The sequence below is a fragment of the Desmodus rotundus genome, chromosome 12 (genome assembly GCF_022682495.2).
Source record: "Desmodus rotundus isolate HL8 chromosome 12, HLdesRot8A.1, whole genome shotgun sequence".
Taxonomy (NCBI): Eukaryota; Metazoa; Chordata; class Mammalia; order Chiroptera; family Phyllostomidae; genus Desmodus; species Desmodus rotundus.
The window spans coordinates 39865133-39881773 of NC_071398.1; the positions used below are offsets into that span (position 1 = coordinate 39865133).

Sequence of the window (16641 nt, forward strand, 5' to 3'; positions counted from 1 at the left end):
AGGGCACATACCTAGGTTGCCAGTTCAATCCCTGTTGGGGTGTGTATGGCAGGCAACCAATTGATGTTTCTCTCTCACATCAATGTTTCTCTCTCTTTCTCCCTTCCTTTCTCTCTAAAATCAATAAACATTTTTAAAAATTAAAAAATAAAATTGGGATAATACCAGTCCCAATAAAAGGTGAGGAGTCAGCAGACCCTGAGCATACTCAGCCAGGCCCTCAGTAGACTAAACCCACCATACATTCTCTCTGTCTGTTGTTTGTCCTACAGCGAGTTGACCCGTCCATCCATCTTGCCTGTTCTTCTTTCTTTCAAGCTCTAGAATGTTAGAGCTGGAAGTCTCAGAGTGCTCCTCCAGCCCCACCTCCCACTTACGGGTGGGGAAACTGAGGCTCAGAGAACACAGGTAGCTGGCCCTAGGTCTTAAAATGGCCACTTTCAGAATGGGGTCCTGGTTGGTCTTCTGACTTTTATCATCTTTGAGCCACACACAACGCTTCTCAATTTCTTCTTCTTCTTTTAAAATATTTTATTTATTTATTTTCAGAGAGAGGATAAGGGAGGGAGAAAGAATGGGAGAGAAACATTGATCGGTTGCCTCTCATACGCCCCCTACTGGGAACCTGGCCCGAAGCTCAGGCAGGTGCCCCAACAGGGAATTGAACTGGCGACCTTTTGGTTTGCAAGCCAGCGCTCAATCCACCAAGGCACACCAGCCAGGGCTCAATTTCTTCTTTCTTGAGGAGAACTCCTGGAAATTCTGGTGGGTTGGGGAAATGGGGGGGGGTGCAATAAGGAAGGCTTGTGTCAATGCATTTATTAAGCATCTACTGGCTTCCTGGTGTGTAGACCTTGCAGCTTCCAAGATGCCTCTTCCTGATCTTCCCCTTCATCCAGACCCAAGCTTCTTCCCCAACACTCTTCTTCCCACTGCCCATTGGTGATGGCCTCAGGGTCCACTCAGGGTCTGCCCAGCCTCCTACTTATAGGCACAATAGGGTCCTGCAGTCTCTCACTGGAATTTGTAGCCACATCTGCATCGTCATGGCCCCTTCTTCCCCTGGTGTCTGAGTCATTGTCCCAGGCTACCCTCTGGTCATCCTGCCTGCAGATCCCCCCATCAGCCTGTCCTCATGCCAGTCCCCCATGGATTTCCCTCAGGCAGAGTCTCCCTCCTCAGAAGCCTTCCACCTACAATATCAGGTCCAACCTCAGGGCACCTATGGTGTCCTGCTGGGATCTTTCTCGTCTGAGCCTGACCCCTCCATCCCCACCATCCTTCTGCAGCAGGAAAGGCGCTTCTGCGTACTTGACCCTCATTCTTTACTCATCCCTCTCCCCCACACTCCACCTTCAGCCAGTCACCAGGCCTGTTGTGTCTACTCTCAGAATTGCTTCTGGAAACACCTGCTCCTTCTCCACTCCTGCTGCCACCACCCTGGTCCCACCCTCACCAACTCTCATGTGGCCACCCCTGTTTCTTCACAACTGACCTCCCTCATGCTCTGGCCCCTTCAGACTAGCCTCCCACAGCAGCCAGAATCATCCAAGAAAATGTTCACAGAACTATGTCACTACCCGGCTTAAGACCCTCTCCGTGGTATCCCACTGAACTTACAGTAAAGTCCAAAAGGCTCGCCCTGGCCTGCAAGGCCCTGTGGTTTGCCCACCTTCCTCTCCACCTCATTTCCCACATCCTCCTTGTTCACTCTGCTTCAGTCAGATGTGCTTCCTTCTCGCTACTGGAATTGCTGTGTTGCTTGCTGCCTCAGGGCCATCACCTCCTCTGTTCCTGTGGCCTGCCTGCTCTTCCCCACACTCTTTGCCTTATGAATGGTCCAACTGCTGGGTAAATGCTACCTTCTAGCTTACATCAGGTACCCTGTTCCAGAAAGCACTTTTCCCAACTTGGAAGTACATATTTATTTGATGGCTTAAAAAGTGTTGCCCCCAAAAGGCTGTAAGCCAGCTCGGGGGTGGGGGAGAGAGAAAGAACATCTTTGTTTGTTTTGTTTTTTAAAAAAATCAGCTTTACTGATGTATACCTGATTGTTTTGACTTTTAACCCCTGCATTCTCTGAGCCTAACACATAACAGCGTTTACCAGATACTTACTCACTCAATGAAGGAATATCAGGGTATTTCATCAACTTCAATCTTCCCCTTGGACCGTGAGCTCCTGAGGCAGGTTCAAGCTCATCTCTGGGTCCTCAGTCCCAGCCCAGGTCTTGTCACTAAGGGACACGTAGGAAATGTTTGAATGGAAGGAAATGGGGTAACTGATAGGCTCCTTCAATAGAAGGAATCCAATGCATTACTGAGCATCAAAAATAGACTCTAAGGGCTGTGGGCTGTGAGGAGATCCTGGTGTTCCTGAGTGGGCGGGGAATGGCTTTCTGCTGTCCACTGGAGGACGGGGAACATTTCCGAGCTCTGAGGAGGCCCATGGCAGAGTAGAACAAGAGCAAGCAATGAGGAAAGGTCTGGTTTGAATCCTGCTCCACCACTCACATGCTGTGTGACAGGTGGCAATTGACTTCACATCTCTGAGCTCCAGTTCATTAATGAAAAGGGGACGATGACAGACCTTACCTCCTGAGATTGTCGTGAAGATTAGAAACAATGTATTGGCCCAATTAGCACAGAATAGACAGTGATGCCGTTACTGCTGCTGCTGAAATATTTTAAGTCCCTGGATGCTGGCTGCTCCTAAGCAGAACATGGGGTGGCTATAGCCTGACCTTGACTTAGGGCCACCAGAGAAGCAGTTTTGAGGGCAGGCCCAATGGCGAAGCAGGTGTGTAAACAGAAAACGAAGGCGCGAGCCCATTTGGGGAAGAGCTGGGCAAGTACTGGCCAGGGCAGGCCAGGCAAGGTTTGATTTGACAGTATGGGAGGCCCGCTGGAGGATTGCGTGGCCATGTAGCAGGACCAGCTGGACATCCCTTTGTGTGTCTGTCTGCCACTCCCAAACTGTTTTCCCATGTGTGTGGGACCCTGCCCCCACTTCCCCTGTCTCCCCTCCCCAGAGGCTGCCCTGGCCTGGGCCGTTGTGCTGAGTTGCAAAGGGAGGTTGGTGTCAATGACCCTTAGGCCCGAGTTCGTCTTCTGGCTCAGGCATCGACTCACAGCGTGGCGGGCAACCCAGTCTCTCCATCTTCTGCCAGGCTGGGGTTCTGAGGGGCCTCTGAGCTCGCACATTCCACCACCTTACAGATTAGGCAGCACTTACTGGGAAAGACCCCTTGGGTCCCACACAGCATTGGGACACGGCCAGAGGCTCAGTGGAGATGTCGCCAGACACAGCAGGATCCAGAAAGAGGCTGGGGAACCAAGCCGCAGACAGGGTCCCTGGGGGCGGCGGCTGAGAGGAAGAGGCCATAGCTGGGGGCCCCGAGGGGTGAAGAATCCTGCTCTGCTGTCCCCGGTGGGCTGGCTGCTCCCCCCAGCACTCCCCGCCGGGCCCCCGGGGGACCTCGCTCTAATAATGTATTTGATCGACTCGCCGGCCGCGTACAAGCGATTATTGTCTTGTCGGGAGTCAAACGTATCGATCCGGTGAGAAATATGAGCGGAGCAATGGGGCCCGCGTGTCAGTTACCAGCCCCGCTGGCCCTGGGGAGCCCCCTGCGTCTCCTTTAATTACCGCTCAGCCCTGAGCCCAGACTGGCCTCCCCGCACCGCTTCCCGCCCAGGCTCCCTGCACCCCCCAGGGCCCCCACTGCTCCCCAGCTCCCATACCCTACCTGTCTTGCTCTACACGGCTTGAGCTCTCTTCTCCAGCTGAGAGGCCACCATCTCCCCTGCCTCGGCCACCTCATTCCTGGCTGCCAGGCCTCGCCCACCCAGTGTGCCCCAAACTCTGCTCCTCTGTCCTCTTTCAGGCAGGGCGACATCTCACACCCATTCTCCTTCAAGATTCCCTGACTCGGGCTCAGGGACTCAGTCCTGGTCTGCCTGAGGCCATAGTAGTGGAGCCCACATGGGAGACCAGAGGGGTGGGGCGACTTCATCCCACGGGGGAGTACGGAAGGCTTTCCTCTGCTCCCCTGCTCAGCCGCAGGCCTGGGAGGGCAGCTCGGAAGAGTGGCGCTTCTTCTCCTCACTCATTGGTGGGGACCGACACCCGGTCGTGTCCAAAAGCACTCACCACACATGGGCAATGGTGACTATGTCCAGGGTGGAGCATAGGGGTGGCTTGGTGGGTTTTGGCACCCCCCCATAGAGCCCTTAAGACCCTCATTTCCAAATCCCCCAAAACATAAATCCTAAATCAACAGAGAACACTGTGCAAAAGAAGCTCTTTGACAGGGCTCCAGTACCCCACAGCCACCAGCCAGCTGTCTGGAAGGCCCTTGTGTATAGAAATCCTTCACAAGAGATAGTGACAGAGATGGTGTTTAGAGATAGAAATAGGGATAGAGATAGAGACAGAGGAAGAGAGAGGGAGAGAGACCAGGAGGTAGGAGGTCTGGGTTGGAGCCAGGTTGATGCTGGGTGGCATTTACAGTATAGGATGTGCAGTGTGGACGGCTGGGAGCTGTCTCCTCTGTGTGCAGATGTAAGGACTGCTGGTCATTCCCATGGAGTGGGCCTGCCAGCCGGCTGGCCTGCCTGGGTGTGTCTGGGTGCACTGGGCCCACGTAGACGAAGGGCACTCGTGAGGTCTGCCTGTGTTATATCCTGCGTGAGTGTGCATGGGTGTGAATGTGGGCACACATGGCAGCAGGCCTGCCTGGGCACACGTGTGTAGGTGTGCCCTTGGGCCCATGTGAGGCAGCAGAGGGGATGCCTGAAAGGCGAGTGGTCTGGGAGGGTTGGTGTTGGGGCCTGTGCGCGAGGGAGTGCTCCTGTGTGTCTGCATGTGCACACATGTGTGTGAAGTGCTTCAGTGTATGTGTGTGCGGGGGAGGGTGAGTCCGGGCGTCAGTGTGCGCGCGTGTGGTTTGGGGGTCCCCCAGCGTGGGGCACAGTGAGAACTGCAGGGCCCGGAGAGGGCAGGTGAGCTGTTTGGAAGAGCCAGGCAGCCTGGCGGCCTCGGACTCGCACCGGGAGCAGGAAGAGGGCAGCGGCCGGGCCGCGCCTTTGTCTGCGCCGCGGTGCGCCGGGAGTCCTGCGCCTTTGTGTGACCCTCGCAGGTGTGCGAGTGGGGGGCGGAAGAGGGGTAGGCGGGGAGGGGAGCGGAGGAAGGAGCTCCCTTCCCCGCAGCCGGCCCCGCCCTCGCGCCCATTGGCTGGGCGCTGCCGCCCTCTGGCGGGCGCGGGGGGAAGCGCCGGGCCCGGAGCGCAGCGGCGCGAAGGGCCCTCGGGCGGCCAGGGGACCCGGTGCTGCCCTCCACCCGAGCCACCTCGGGCGCCTGTATTTGCCCCCGGCAGACTTCCTGCTGCTCCAGGGCCAGGCCCCGACCTGCCGCCTGCACTGCCACTGCCCACAGGCGCCGCTTCCGCTCAGCGGAGGCCCCGGACGCCTCACCTGCGGACAGGTGCACGGCAGGGCACCCCCTCTGCCCCTAGAGCCGTGTAGGACCCACCACGGACGCCGCCTCCTGCTGTGCTTTCTGGCTCCGGGCTCCTGTGAAGGCCACCTCCCCTCCCTGGTCCTCAGTCTTTTCTTTTGTAAAATGGAGCAAATAGTGATTACCTCAAGAGACAACGCTCGTCAAGTGCGAGGTTCAGGGCCCGGCCCTGGGAAAGCCTCCCGCTCCCCCCCAATTCTTCTAGCTAATGTTTTAGTGTCGCTGTTACGGGTCCACATGCTGTCCCGGCCCCCAGGTCTCGTTCCAGATCGGCCCGGAGGCGGCGGGGGGCCGGGGCAACTGTGGCGGGCGCCTCCGCAGGAGTCAGCCCTTCCAGCCCGCTCGCGCTCTGCCTCACTGCTCCCACTTCCCCACGCGCGCGACTTGGGGTCGCTGCCCGCCGGGGTGGGCCTTCCAGCCAGGGTATTTTCCCTTCCGAAGGGGGCGGACCTGTGGTTTCCTCTCCGGGTGACTTCCGGCGGGGAGGGCTTGGCCCCCAGAGAGGGCGGGCAGATGACACAGTTGTTCCCCCAGCCCCGCGGGGCGGGCAGCTCGCTTCACTCCAGCATGGGGGCTCCAGGTAAGGGCCCGGCGCCGCGGCCCGGGGCCAGGGGCCGCTCTCGGGTTGCTCCTGCGGGGCGCGTCGCCGGCCTGGCCTGCCCTTCCTCCTCAGCTGTCTCCTCTGTCCTTCCACTCTGTACCCCAGCAGCTTCCCCCTTCCCATCCTGGGTCCCCACTCGCAGCTCCCTTTCTCCTCTCCTTTCACATCCGACGCCTGGGGGCTCCCAGCCTCTTCTCCCCTGTCTGTGCCGCCCTGTTCTGACGGCTCCGGGGGAGGGATGCACCCCGGGCTCGGTAGCAGGCTCTCCCAGGGAGGACAGGTCGGGGAGCGACCTGAGCAGGGGCTGCACGTCGGTGGGCAGGCTGAGCGAGTCGCTGGACTTCAGTGTGCGGGCGTCCGTGCGCCCTGCGGCCGGGGCGAGTCTCACTGCGAGTCCGAGTGGGACCGTCCGGTGGCTGTGCGTGAGGGAGAGTGGGGGGCTGCTGTGTGTGGCATTGTGGGGGAGCCCGGGCCGTGATCTCGCCGCTCACTTCCTCACTTCACTCACCTCAGATGTCACCTCCTCAGGGAGGCCTTCCCCGGCCTTCCCTCTAGGCTGGCACTAACCCCGCCATTCTGGTCCCCTTGCCCTGTTCGCCTTTTCTTCACGTCACTTACCACAGCCTGACAGTGTATTAGATGTTAGTGGACTGAGTGGCAATTCCCTGTGAACATTGTGGGCCAGGCACCGCACAAGGCAGCTTGGGTTTGTTGTCGCATTTGGCGTAATGTGTCTCTCTCTGCGTAGTGACAGTCACCTCTCGGTGGTGCTGAAGGGAGAGTTAAATGAGGTAATGCATGTCCATGCGTAACACCGCCTGGAACATGGCTAGCGTCAATGCTTCATGACTGTCTTATTTGTGGCTCCATGGGCATGGCTGTGGGTATGTGTCACATTTGTGGTCTTCTGTGGGGACGAGTCCTGCTTTGGTGTGTGCTGTCCTGTGTGATCAGTGTCTGTGATCCTTTACCAAGGTGCATTTATTCAGCTTCTCTGTGTTGGGGGTTGGAAATACAGCTGGAAGACAGCTCTAGTTCAGTATTCTTGGAGTCCAGTGGGGGAGACAGATCTGTCACCAGAGAGTGGAGGAGGCACAGGCAGGGGGTCAGAGCTGGGATGCCAAGGACTGGGGACTGTGGGAGCCCAGAAGACTTGTCCAATTCAGCCTGTGGGCTGTCAGGGAGGGCTTCCTGGAGGAGGGGATGTTCCGGCTGATATGTGAAGGACAAGTGGGTGTGAGCAAGGCAAAAAGGTGAGGAGGGGCTTGAGACGGAAAGAAGACACCTTTCAGGAGGGCATGTGATAGTTTATCGAAGGGATCGTGTGTGCAACTGCGTATGTGTGTGTGCACACTGTGGACACAGGGGTCCAGAGCGTCTGCACACACACGCTGTTTGCTCCACTGCTGGCTCATCCCTGCCTGGGGCTGAATGGGGGTCTCATACGTACCAGGCACTGTGTTAGACCCTTTACTTGGCATTTCTCACTGAGTTGCCCTGCCTCGGAGGCCTGGCCGGACTCTGCCTGCCTGGACTGGAATGAATACATTGTGTTGCCCTGGGCAGATCACTCATTCTGCCTGGCCCTGGGCTGCATGTCTGTGACCTGGGTTCAGGGCTCCTCCCTGGCCATCTCCCGGGATGAAGGGGCTCTGCGTGTGAGTGTGTGTGTCGAGGTGAGTGACCTGGGTGTATCTGTGGATGCACATCTGCCAGTGAGCATATCCATCTGAGTGACTCTGGATGTGTAAGTGTGTGAATGTATGTCTGAGAGTGATTCTGAGGTGTGAGTGTGTGCACATCTGCGTGTGTGTCTGAGTTACCTGAGAATGTGGGTACACATCTGCATCTATCTGTATTTCTGTCTGTGAGTGACTCTGGATGTGTGAATGTGTGCATCTCTCAGTGCGACTGGGTGTGTGAGTGTGCGCAGGTGTGCACACTCACATCTGGGTGTGTTTTGCACATCTGCCTATGTCACGGTGTCTGGGCCTGTGTCTTCATCTGCACACATCCCTTCTGGACCCATGCACACCTCCCCTGTGTGTGTTTGCAGGTCTCTGTCTATGTCAGGACCGGGCCTGGCTGTGGCTCTGGTGTGTGTGCTGTGGCAGCTCTTGCCTGTTGTCAGCACAGCTGTGGGGCCACATCTCTTGTTGTGTCTGCCTGTATCTCCATCCCTCCCTCCTGACAGCTCAGAAGTGCTCACTCCCTTGAGGCAGCCCAGGGACAGCTGTGGGGTTGTGGGGGTGTGAGGTGTGGTTCCTCAGGAGGCCAGGACTAAGCCAGCTGGGCTCACAGAGGTTCCCGGCAGCACAGACCCAGCCCAAAGGGGCTCCCAGGCCTAGCTCTGATTGAAGCAGGCTGTGGAGCAGGGGACCCAGGGGACAGGCCAAGCGGGGCCAGGAGGGGTGAGGGGCAGCCCTCGGGCCCTCTATATTTAGCCCCATTTTCGGTAAGTGCTAACGAGAAGCTGACCCAAGTCTGCTAAAACCGGCTGGGGGAAATGCAGAGGAGAAGTGAAAGTCCGGGAGGGAGGGGCGAGGGAGGGGTGAGGAGGGGAGGGCAGCCAGAGTCCCTGGCCTGGGGCAATCGGGCAAGTGGGTGTGAGGCCAGGGGTGTGGACGGCCCTGGGTGGGTCTGACTCTAGGATGGTGGGAACCAAGGGGCCCACAGGGTTCTGCATCACTTTTCCCTGCCTGTTCCGCTAAAAAGTTACATTGCTGCCCGGGATGGGAGAAGGGCAGGTTGGCCAGAACTAGCCAATGAACCTTTCTGTCTGAATAAGGCTTTGAAGGGGGGCCTCGGAAATTTCCAGGGGGTAGGAGCACATTGGAATCCTGGGGTGGGGGGCGGGGGAGCTTTTAAACATCTGATGCCAGGTCAAACCCTGTCCCAGGGAAATCGTGAAATCGTGTCTGGGTGGGAATAGCATTCGTGTCTCTGCAGTCAGGAGAAAGCGGTGTGGGGTAGCCGTGCCTGGGCCCAGGTGCACACGGCCTGCTGGTGGGCGGCTCAGGGGTTTCCAGCTCCACGAAGTCATCATGTAGCCTTGGGTTCATGGGGCAAATGGAGTCCCCTATTCTTCCCTGGTGGGGACGGTCATTTGAGAGCTCTGATGGAGGAGGAGAAGGGTCAGCGAGGCCTGGGCGAAGGGCCTCTCCAGCCATTGTGCCGTGGGCCCGGCCTTCAGCACCGGGGGGTGCGGCTGTGTGAGTGTGCAGGGATTGGGGAGACCAGTGGAAACAGAGTGGCGGAAATGTTCCCTCAAGCCACTTCGCCCTCAGCCACTGTCCTTGCAGAGGGCTGTTACCTTGAAGGTGTATATTGAAGCTGCTGGGGAAGGGGGGGGGTTGGGCTGAGGGTTGGGGAGTCAGGTGAGAGCAGGGAGAGGGGCTCGTTTGAGACAGGACTGGGTCTTGGTCCCTTGGAGGTTCTTTCGTGCATTTGTCCATTCCAAACACACAGTCCCAGCCTGTGCAGTAGTGACTCCATCCTGGGCCCACAGTCTGGGGCTGAGGTCACCACCCAGGTGGTCATGGTTTGTTAGGGGGACAGGCAGGGGGTCCCAGAGGAGACACTGCCCACCTGGGGAGTTGGGGAGGACCTCACAGAGGAGGTGACATGTGAGCCAGGGACTTAAAAAGGGGCAGGAGTTTGCTGCTGGAGAAGGAAAAGGTGGCCCCAGGTGGGAGAAAGGCAGAAGCAAAGGCCTGGAGGAACGACATCAGGGCTCGGGGCCACCTTTTCTCGTTGGACCCACGCCTCCTTTGTTGGGCAGTGTCAGGTACCCCAAGGTGAGTCAGACCTGCCCTTGAGGGGGTCCTAGTCTGATGGGGGGAGACATACTGGGGCCCAGATGGCCTCTAGCACTGTAACAAGGGGAGATGAGGGTCAGGGTGGAGGGAGCAGGGGAGAGACACCTGGAGGCATCGGGGCAGGGCTGGCTTCACAGAGGATGGAGTCTGTGCTGGGCCCTGAAGGATGAGCGAGAGGTCGGCCGGTGGACAGCGTGGAGAGCAGCGTTCCAGGCAGAGGGACCAGCTCCCGACAAGGTCTCAGGAAACATTTGTTAAATGGCAGAGAGACAGCAGGAACAAGTATGAGATAGAGCTGCAGGGAGGGACAGTCATTGGTAACCTATTCTTCTGAGCCATGTGGTGCCAGGGACCCAGGGATGAGTCAGACCCAACTTTGCAGCCTGGTCTGGTGGACACAGACAGCCCAGTGAGCTTGGGGCTGGGACAGCAGCAGGGCGCAACTGTGGGAGGCTGGCTGTATCAGTCTGCTAGGGCTGCTGTAACAAGTAGCACAGGGGTGGCTTAACCAACAGAAACTAATTTTCTCGAAATTCTGGAAGCTAGAAGTCCAAGGTCAAGGTGTCAGCAAAGCCAGTTTCTTCTGAGGCCTCTCTCCTTGACTTGGGATGGCCATCTTTTCCCTGCGTCTTCACTTGTGTGTGTCTGTGTCCCAATCATCTCCTTTTCTTATAAGGACACCAGTCATATTGGATCAAGGCCCACCCTGGTGACCTTGTTTTAACTTAATCACCTCTTTAAAGGTCCTGTCTCCAAATGCAGTCGCATTCTGAGGTGCTGGGGGTTAAGGCTTCCACAGGAATCCTGGGGACACAACACAGCCCATAACAGAGACCGGGGATGAGCACGAACTCTCCGGGGTGAGGGTGAGGTCCAAGCCTGCCCTGGTCTGCGGCAGGAGAGGAATTCCCTGGCTAGGCAGGGAGTAGAGAACCTGCAAGGCCTGGATTCCCCATGAAGCAGAACCTGCCAGCCGAAGGAGCTGCCTGGTGTGGTTGAAGACCATGATGCAAGAGTGGTTAGAGGTGCAGTGGAGGGTGGCAAGGGCCACACCCCAAAGGCAGGCCAAGGACCCTGGGCTTCTCTTGGGGTTATGGGGAGCCAGGGAAGGGTTTAGGCCCAGGGAGTGCTGGGTGTGGGAAGGATATTCTTGGGACACTGGGGACACTGGCTGAAGTGGGGGTGTGGGCAGGGCTGGGGCAGGGGTTTCAGGGATGCTAAGAGGGGTGGGACTTAGGGCTGCCTTAGGGTTGGCTGTTGCCTGGAGCAGGGCCAAGATTGGGCAGGACTCCTGCCTTTGACACCCCAGTGTCAGGAGCACGGCCTCGTCGCAGCTCCCTTTGTACCCTCCTGTATCTCTCAAGCTCACTGGCCACTCGGGGCCCCGTCTTCAGGGCCCAGAAACAGGGCCTGAGCTCCTGTACCGTCCTGGGCACCTGCTCCCGACCTCACCCTCATCAGCCTACACCTTCATGGGACCACATACTGGGTCTGCTTTTCTTTTTGTGAAAACAGTGTACGTATAGTATAGTGCCCCATTTTAAGTGTACAGCCTGATGAATTTTTACAGGTGTACAAACTCATGTAACCACCAAACATTCCCAGGCCTGCAGCTTCTCTGGTGCCCTTTCCCTGTCGGCACCCCCCAAAGGCACCGGCTCCTCTGGCCTTGATCATCTGATGTTATCTTGCCTCTTTCTGGGCTTTGAGTAATCGGAGTCCTCCTGTCTGTCTGCTTTTATGTCTGACATCTTTCCCTCGGCGTCCAGTCTGTGAGATTCACTGGTCTGTGAGGCAGGAGTTTGTTCTTTTCCTTGCTGGGGAGTACTTCGCTGCGTGGGCATACCACATTTTGTTGATCCATTCCCCATTGATGGGCCTTTGAGTGTTTTCCGGAGCCTTTACTTGGAGGTATTTCAGAGCCTTTACCAAAGGGCTGCTGGGAACACGTGCCCCTGTGGGCACTGGTGGGCAGGATGCCTGGGAGTGGACGCGCGGTGTCCCAGGAGGGGGCACCTCTTAGCTCTCCTGACTTGTGCTTGTGTCGATCTGCACTCCCACCAGCGCTGTGTGTCCTGGCTTTTGAATCGGGAATCTTAATTCCCCTGAGCAGTGGTTCATGTCTAGCAATCCTCAGTTCCAAACTTCCTGGACTTTTTTTTCCAGTTGCTGAGGATGTCCAGCTCTCTCTTTAGTTGGCCTTCTTGAATACTGGGTGCAGAGCGCACTAGAGTTGGACAGCTCCTTTGATAGGGTGGGATCAAGGGGTGGGTGGGGATTTGTAGTGACTTGTGGAAGACACATTTGGGTCTCAGTCAGGGTCATGAGTGAGGTCCATCTGAGGCCAAGTTGGGAATCGAGCCCAGGGGAAGATCTTGGACTACCTGGATGGGATTTGGGATGCAGGGTGAGTAGGGGGATGGAGAATGGGTCAGGCAGAAGCCCAGATTTCTGTGGGGGTGTAGGGCCAGGAGGAACTGGGCTGGAGTGGATGTCGGGGTGACTGTTGGCGATGAGGTGGGTGGAAGTCATGACTGGGGGTCATTAGCCCAGAGCAGTCCTGCGTAAACGCAGGGACCTTGGACTCACGGAGCCTGGGGGCCCCATCAGGGTGACACTGCTGTCTCGCGGTGTCCTCGGGGGAGTGACACCTCCTCAGAGCCTCCGTTTCCTTCCCTGCGAAATGGGGGTAAGATGAGCACCAACTGCTAACGCGATTTTGGAGTCATACTTAGCGCTCTGCTTGGCTCTGGGAAGCACTCAGCTTCCGGTTGTTAGCGTCAGAGCGCTAAGAAGACAGAGCACCCTCCACTGTTTTGTGTCCCCTGGTGCCGGCCAGCTGCTCACCACCTGCCCCTGGCCACCTCCTTTTATTTCTGGGGTCTGCAGAACCATAGAAAGGGATTGCATTTTAGGGGCCAGGCATCTTGCTGGGATTTGGGGGTGCAGTTAGAATTCAGGGCTGTAGTCCCAGGTAAGGCAGAGCCGGAAAGGGTTGCGGCTGCTAGGCACCGAGAGCAAGAACTGCGGCCGGTGCGAGCGCGGTGTGGACGGGAAAGCGGTGGGCCGGAGGAGGACCGGCGGGCGGCTGAATCACTCCGCGAGATCTGAGGACTTGCTCCTGTGGGGATGCTGCAGTCCTGTCACACCCCCCGCCCCGGCCCGCTCAGAGTGGAAAACATGCCTCAGCTGAAACCTGGTGAGGCAGGACGGGCGCCTGGGCGACACGCCTCAGCAGGAGGCCCACGGCCGACTCTCTCCTTTGGAACTTCACCAGCCTCCTCCCAGGCAGCCGAGGCCTTCTCACGACCACCGCCCACTGTCTGCCTCCTGCCCTGCCCCAGGGCCTCCCGGGGCCAAGACTCCCTGGGCACCTTCTGGAGGGTGAAAACGATCAGGCAGGGCCCCAAGGCCCGAAAGCCCCTCTCTTGTCTTCCCAGAGAAGGGCAGAGGCCCAGAACCAAGGGCATGTCTGCTAGAAAGAGACGCTTATAAGGAGGCAGGGGGTGAGGGGGAGCTGGGGTGCTGCTGGAGTAAGGGTGGAGAGCCCTCCTGGCTTCCCCTCACTGTACTTCCATCCCTCCTGTGTCCGCAGAAATAAGAATGTCTAAGCCCTTGGAGGCCGAGAAGCAAGGTCTGGACTCCCCATCAGAGCGCACAGGTGTGTGGGAAGGCAGGGATGGCAGGGGGCCGGTGCAGGGGTGGGGGGGTGAGCTGGGGGGGCAGCTGGTGACAACTCGCCTTTTCCCTCCCATTGCAGACACGGAAAGAAATGGACCAGACACTAACCACCAGGTCAGGAGGGAGTGGATGCACAGGAGGGGTGGGGGAGGAGAGAAGGGAGCAGAGCGGGCTCTGTGGGGGCAGCTGTGAGGTGTCAGCAGCTGCTTCGTCTCACTAGTCCCATCCTTACCCCAACTTCTCTTCGCAGAACCCCCAGAGTAAGACCTCCCCATTCTCCGTGTCCCCAACTGGCCCCAGCACCAAGGTAAGCACCCATCAGATCAGCCAGGGCAGGGGAGGGGTGGGGTGTCCTGTGATGGGTGGCAGTTGCTTTTGGGAGAGGGTCCCACAGGCTTGCCACTGACCCAGAGCCTGAGGGGCACCTAGCCCTGGCACCTTAGTGACAAGTCTCCTCCCACCCCTTCTCACCCTCGGGCTCCCGCCCCAGGCCTGTGACTCACCCAGGCTCCTTCCCCTTCCCTGGGGGGTGGGGGTGGCCAGGGAAATCCCCCCCAGAGCCCCAGGGCGATGAACAACAGGAAGCTGAGGGCCCGCCCCCATCCCAACTTCCCTGAGAGGGGCCTGCCCCACCCCACCCTCTGCCCCCCAACACACACTTAGGAGGGACAAGGGGGTGTGGGGGGCAGGGGGAGGCAGACCCGGTGAGGATGGCTGGGGGACTGAGGGGATATGTAGGAGAGGACGATGGGGAGGCCGGAAGTGGCCAAACAGAGCAAATCCCAAATCCAGGTGAGGCCCCACTGCTGGGCAGCGATGGGCTTCCCGGGCTGCCTGGGGCCCAGGTCTGCATCCCCCAGCCTGGTGGGCAGCCGGCAGGGGAGAGGCCTGCAGGCAGCCCTGGGGCAGGGCAGATGGGGCATGGGCAGGACTCCTGATCCCCACCAGAGGTGGCAGAGGGATGAGGTGAGGGGGCTGGGAACGGCTCTGTGGCCATGGGAAAATCACTTCCCCGCTCTGTGCTTCTTAGTTTCCTCTTCACTAACGGGGGGGGGGGGGGGGGGCACAGTCACATTAGATGGCCTCTGAGGACCCCTCCACAGCTAGTGCACCCTGATGCCTCTTGGTGGGCAGCTGTCTTGTCTTGAGCGAGTTGGCCAGGTCCCAGGGGAGAGGGTCCCTAGCTTGGACCTCCCTCCCTCTGACCTCAGCTCTGGCCTGGACCTTAGCCCTCAGAGCGTCTGACTACCTCCTCCACACCACCCTCCACAGCTGAACCTTCGCAGCCTTTCCTGGCCTCACAGCAGCCCAATTTCTCCATGGGGAAACCAGGGGGGTCCAGGGATGGGAGGGTCCTCATTTCCCTTCCTGGGCTGGTACCTGGTTCCCAGAGAAAGGTGAAGGCCATTGTCAGCCTCAGCCTCTCCACCCCTCCATCTCTCCCAGTCAGTCTTTCCCTTACTGCGGGCTTTTCATGCCCCCAGAACAATTTCACACAAATCCACACACCACTGCACACAATTATGTGCGTAATAACTTTGTTAATTGCCCCAATTTTTTAACAAGCATTTTATTTTGGAGAAGATACTAAAATAGAAAGAAAAGCGTAATGAAAATAACCCCCAGGTACCCGTCAGTCAGCTTCAACAATTACCGACTCATGAGCCGGCTTGCTCTTTCAACAGCTGAAATAAAAATTTTTTTTAATGGAAATTTCATGAATGGAAAACCAAAATCACTTGCTATGGAAATAAATACAACGATTATTAAAATGTACCTAGAGACGCTTGCCTGCCATCAGGTTTCGCCTGAGGCCCGCTCTCTGTTAGCAGGGGAATCGGCCTGTAGGGAGGCAAAGAGATATCCTAGCCCCTGACAGAGACTTTCTGAAGAGAGCCAGTAAGAATGAAGGTACTCCGAAGGTCCTCACCATAGCTGCCAATGTTGTTTGTTTAATTAAAAAAACAAACTTTTAATTAAAATATGACACAAACAGATCCTCAGCGTACGGTTCTGTGGGTTTTCACAGTCTGAGCAGCCGTGTCTGTAGCACCACATCGAGAAGCAGAATACGACCAGTTTTCCAGAGGTCTTAATTCCCTGCCAGGAGTGAAGCCACTGCCCCTGGCTTCTAATACTCGGTGTTGCTTCGTGCTGCAGCCTGTACCCCTAAAACTTTCTGACATTTGTATCCCACACTTAGGGGCACGCCACTCACCCTCTGTTATCTGACCTTTTCCAGGCCTCTGTGTCCTTTTCAGTCTGCGTTCCAGAGGCCCCGCCCTTGCCAAGCTGCTGTGTCACCTTGCTCAACTGCTTTTTCTACGAACCTTTTTTTTAATAGAAAAATGATGCTGGGTCATTGGGCTGCAGGATGATCCCAGATGTCCCCTCTGGGCCTCCTCCCATTCCCGTGTGTCCTTTACCAACAGATGCCCCCAGGGGAGCCCACCATTGTCAGGCTTTTATGTAGGAGAGGAAGGAGGCTGGGGCCGCTGTATGCTGGTCTGTCCTCCGTTTTTGATGGAAGATGCCTTTGCATCCTACGGAGACAAGGAGGAGCTCAGGGGACCGTGGGGGTGCAGGCTGACAGCTGGCAGCACTTGGGCCACATTGGGCCTTCAGATGTGCTTTCCTTGTTCTGCAGCAGTTTTCCTTTAGATTTTAAACTCTGTGGCTGGTGGGAGCAGTAGGAGCTGGGCAGGCCTATCCTGCGGGCGGGCAGGTGGGCAGCCGCTTCAGCCTGCCCATTGCCCTCTGTCCAGGTCACCCATTCCTGCAGTCTGCCTGTTGCTGCCTGCATTTGAACCTGTGGCCTATGCTCTGAAGCAGCATGTGTCTGTGTATGTGCTTAATACCCTAAGACCCTTTCTTCCAATGAAATATTACTGCATTGGACAAATAAGAGGTGTGCCTCTGGCTGAAGCAGATGAGGGCTCTGGGACCCAGACCTCCTTATTTGAGGTCCCAGGGCCCCGTGGCATCACTTCCCATTTTACACACAGGGAACCTGACTCCCGAGAG

At 57.6% G+C, this 16641-nt stretch overlaps 1 protein-coding gene and 1 long non-coding RNA gene across 12 annotated transcripts in view; one reads left to right on the forward strand and one right to left on the reverse strand.

The window, feature by feature from the left end:
* Window positions 1-588: 588 nt before the first annotated feature.
* LOC123478418 (uncharacterized) lies at window positions 589-5863 on the reverse strand. Its single transcript, XR_006653620.2, has 3 exons — window positions 5643-5863; window positions 2118-2236; window positions 589-762 (listed from the first exon to the last, which is right to left on the reverse strand). It is a non-coding gene; the product is annotated as an uncharacterized lncRNA (long non-coding RNA).
* A 102-nt stretch (window positions 5864-5965) lies between these two features.
* POU2F2 (POU class 2 homeobox 2) overlaps window positions 5966-16641 on the forward strand; it is a 38023-nt gene continuing 27347 nt past the window's right edge. For all 11 annotated transcript variants that reach the window (XM_053915828.2, XM_053915822.2, XM_045185562.3 and 8 more), the window contains exons 1-4: window positions 5966-6097; window positions 13532-13597; window positions 13697-13731; window positions 13868-13924. In XM_053915828.2, coding sequence (XP_053771803.1) covers window positions 6031-6097; window positions 13532-13597; window positions 13697-13731; window positions 13868-13924 — 225 coding nt within the window. In that variant the 5' untranslated portion in view covers window positions 5966-6030. The remainder of the gene's footprint in view (window positions 6098-13531; window positions 13598-13696; window positions 13732-13867; window positions 13925-16641) is intronic.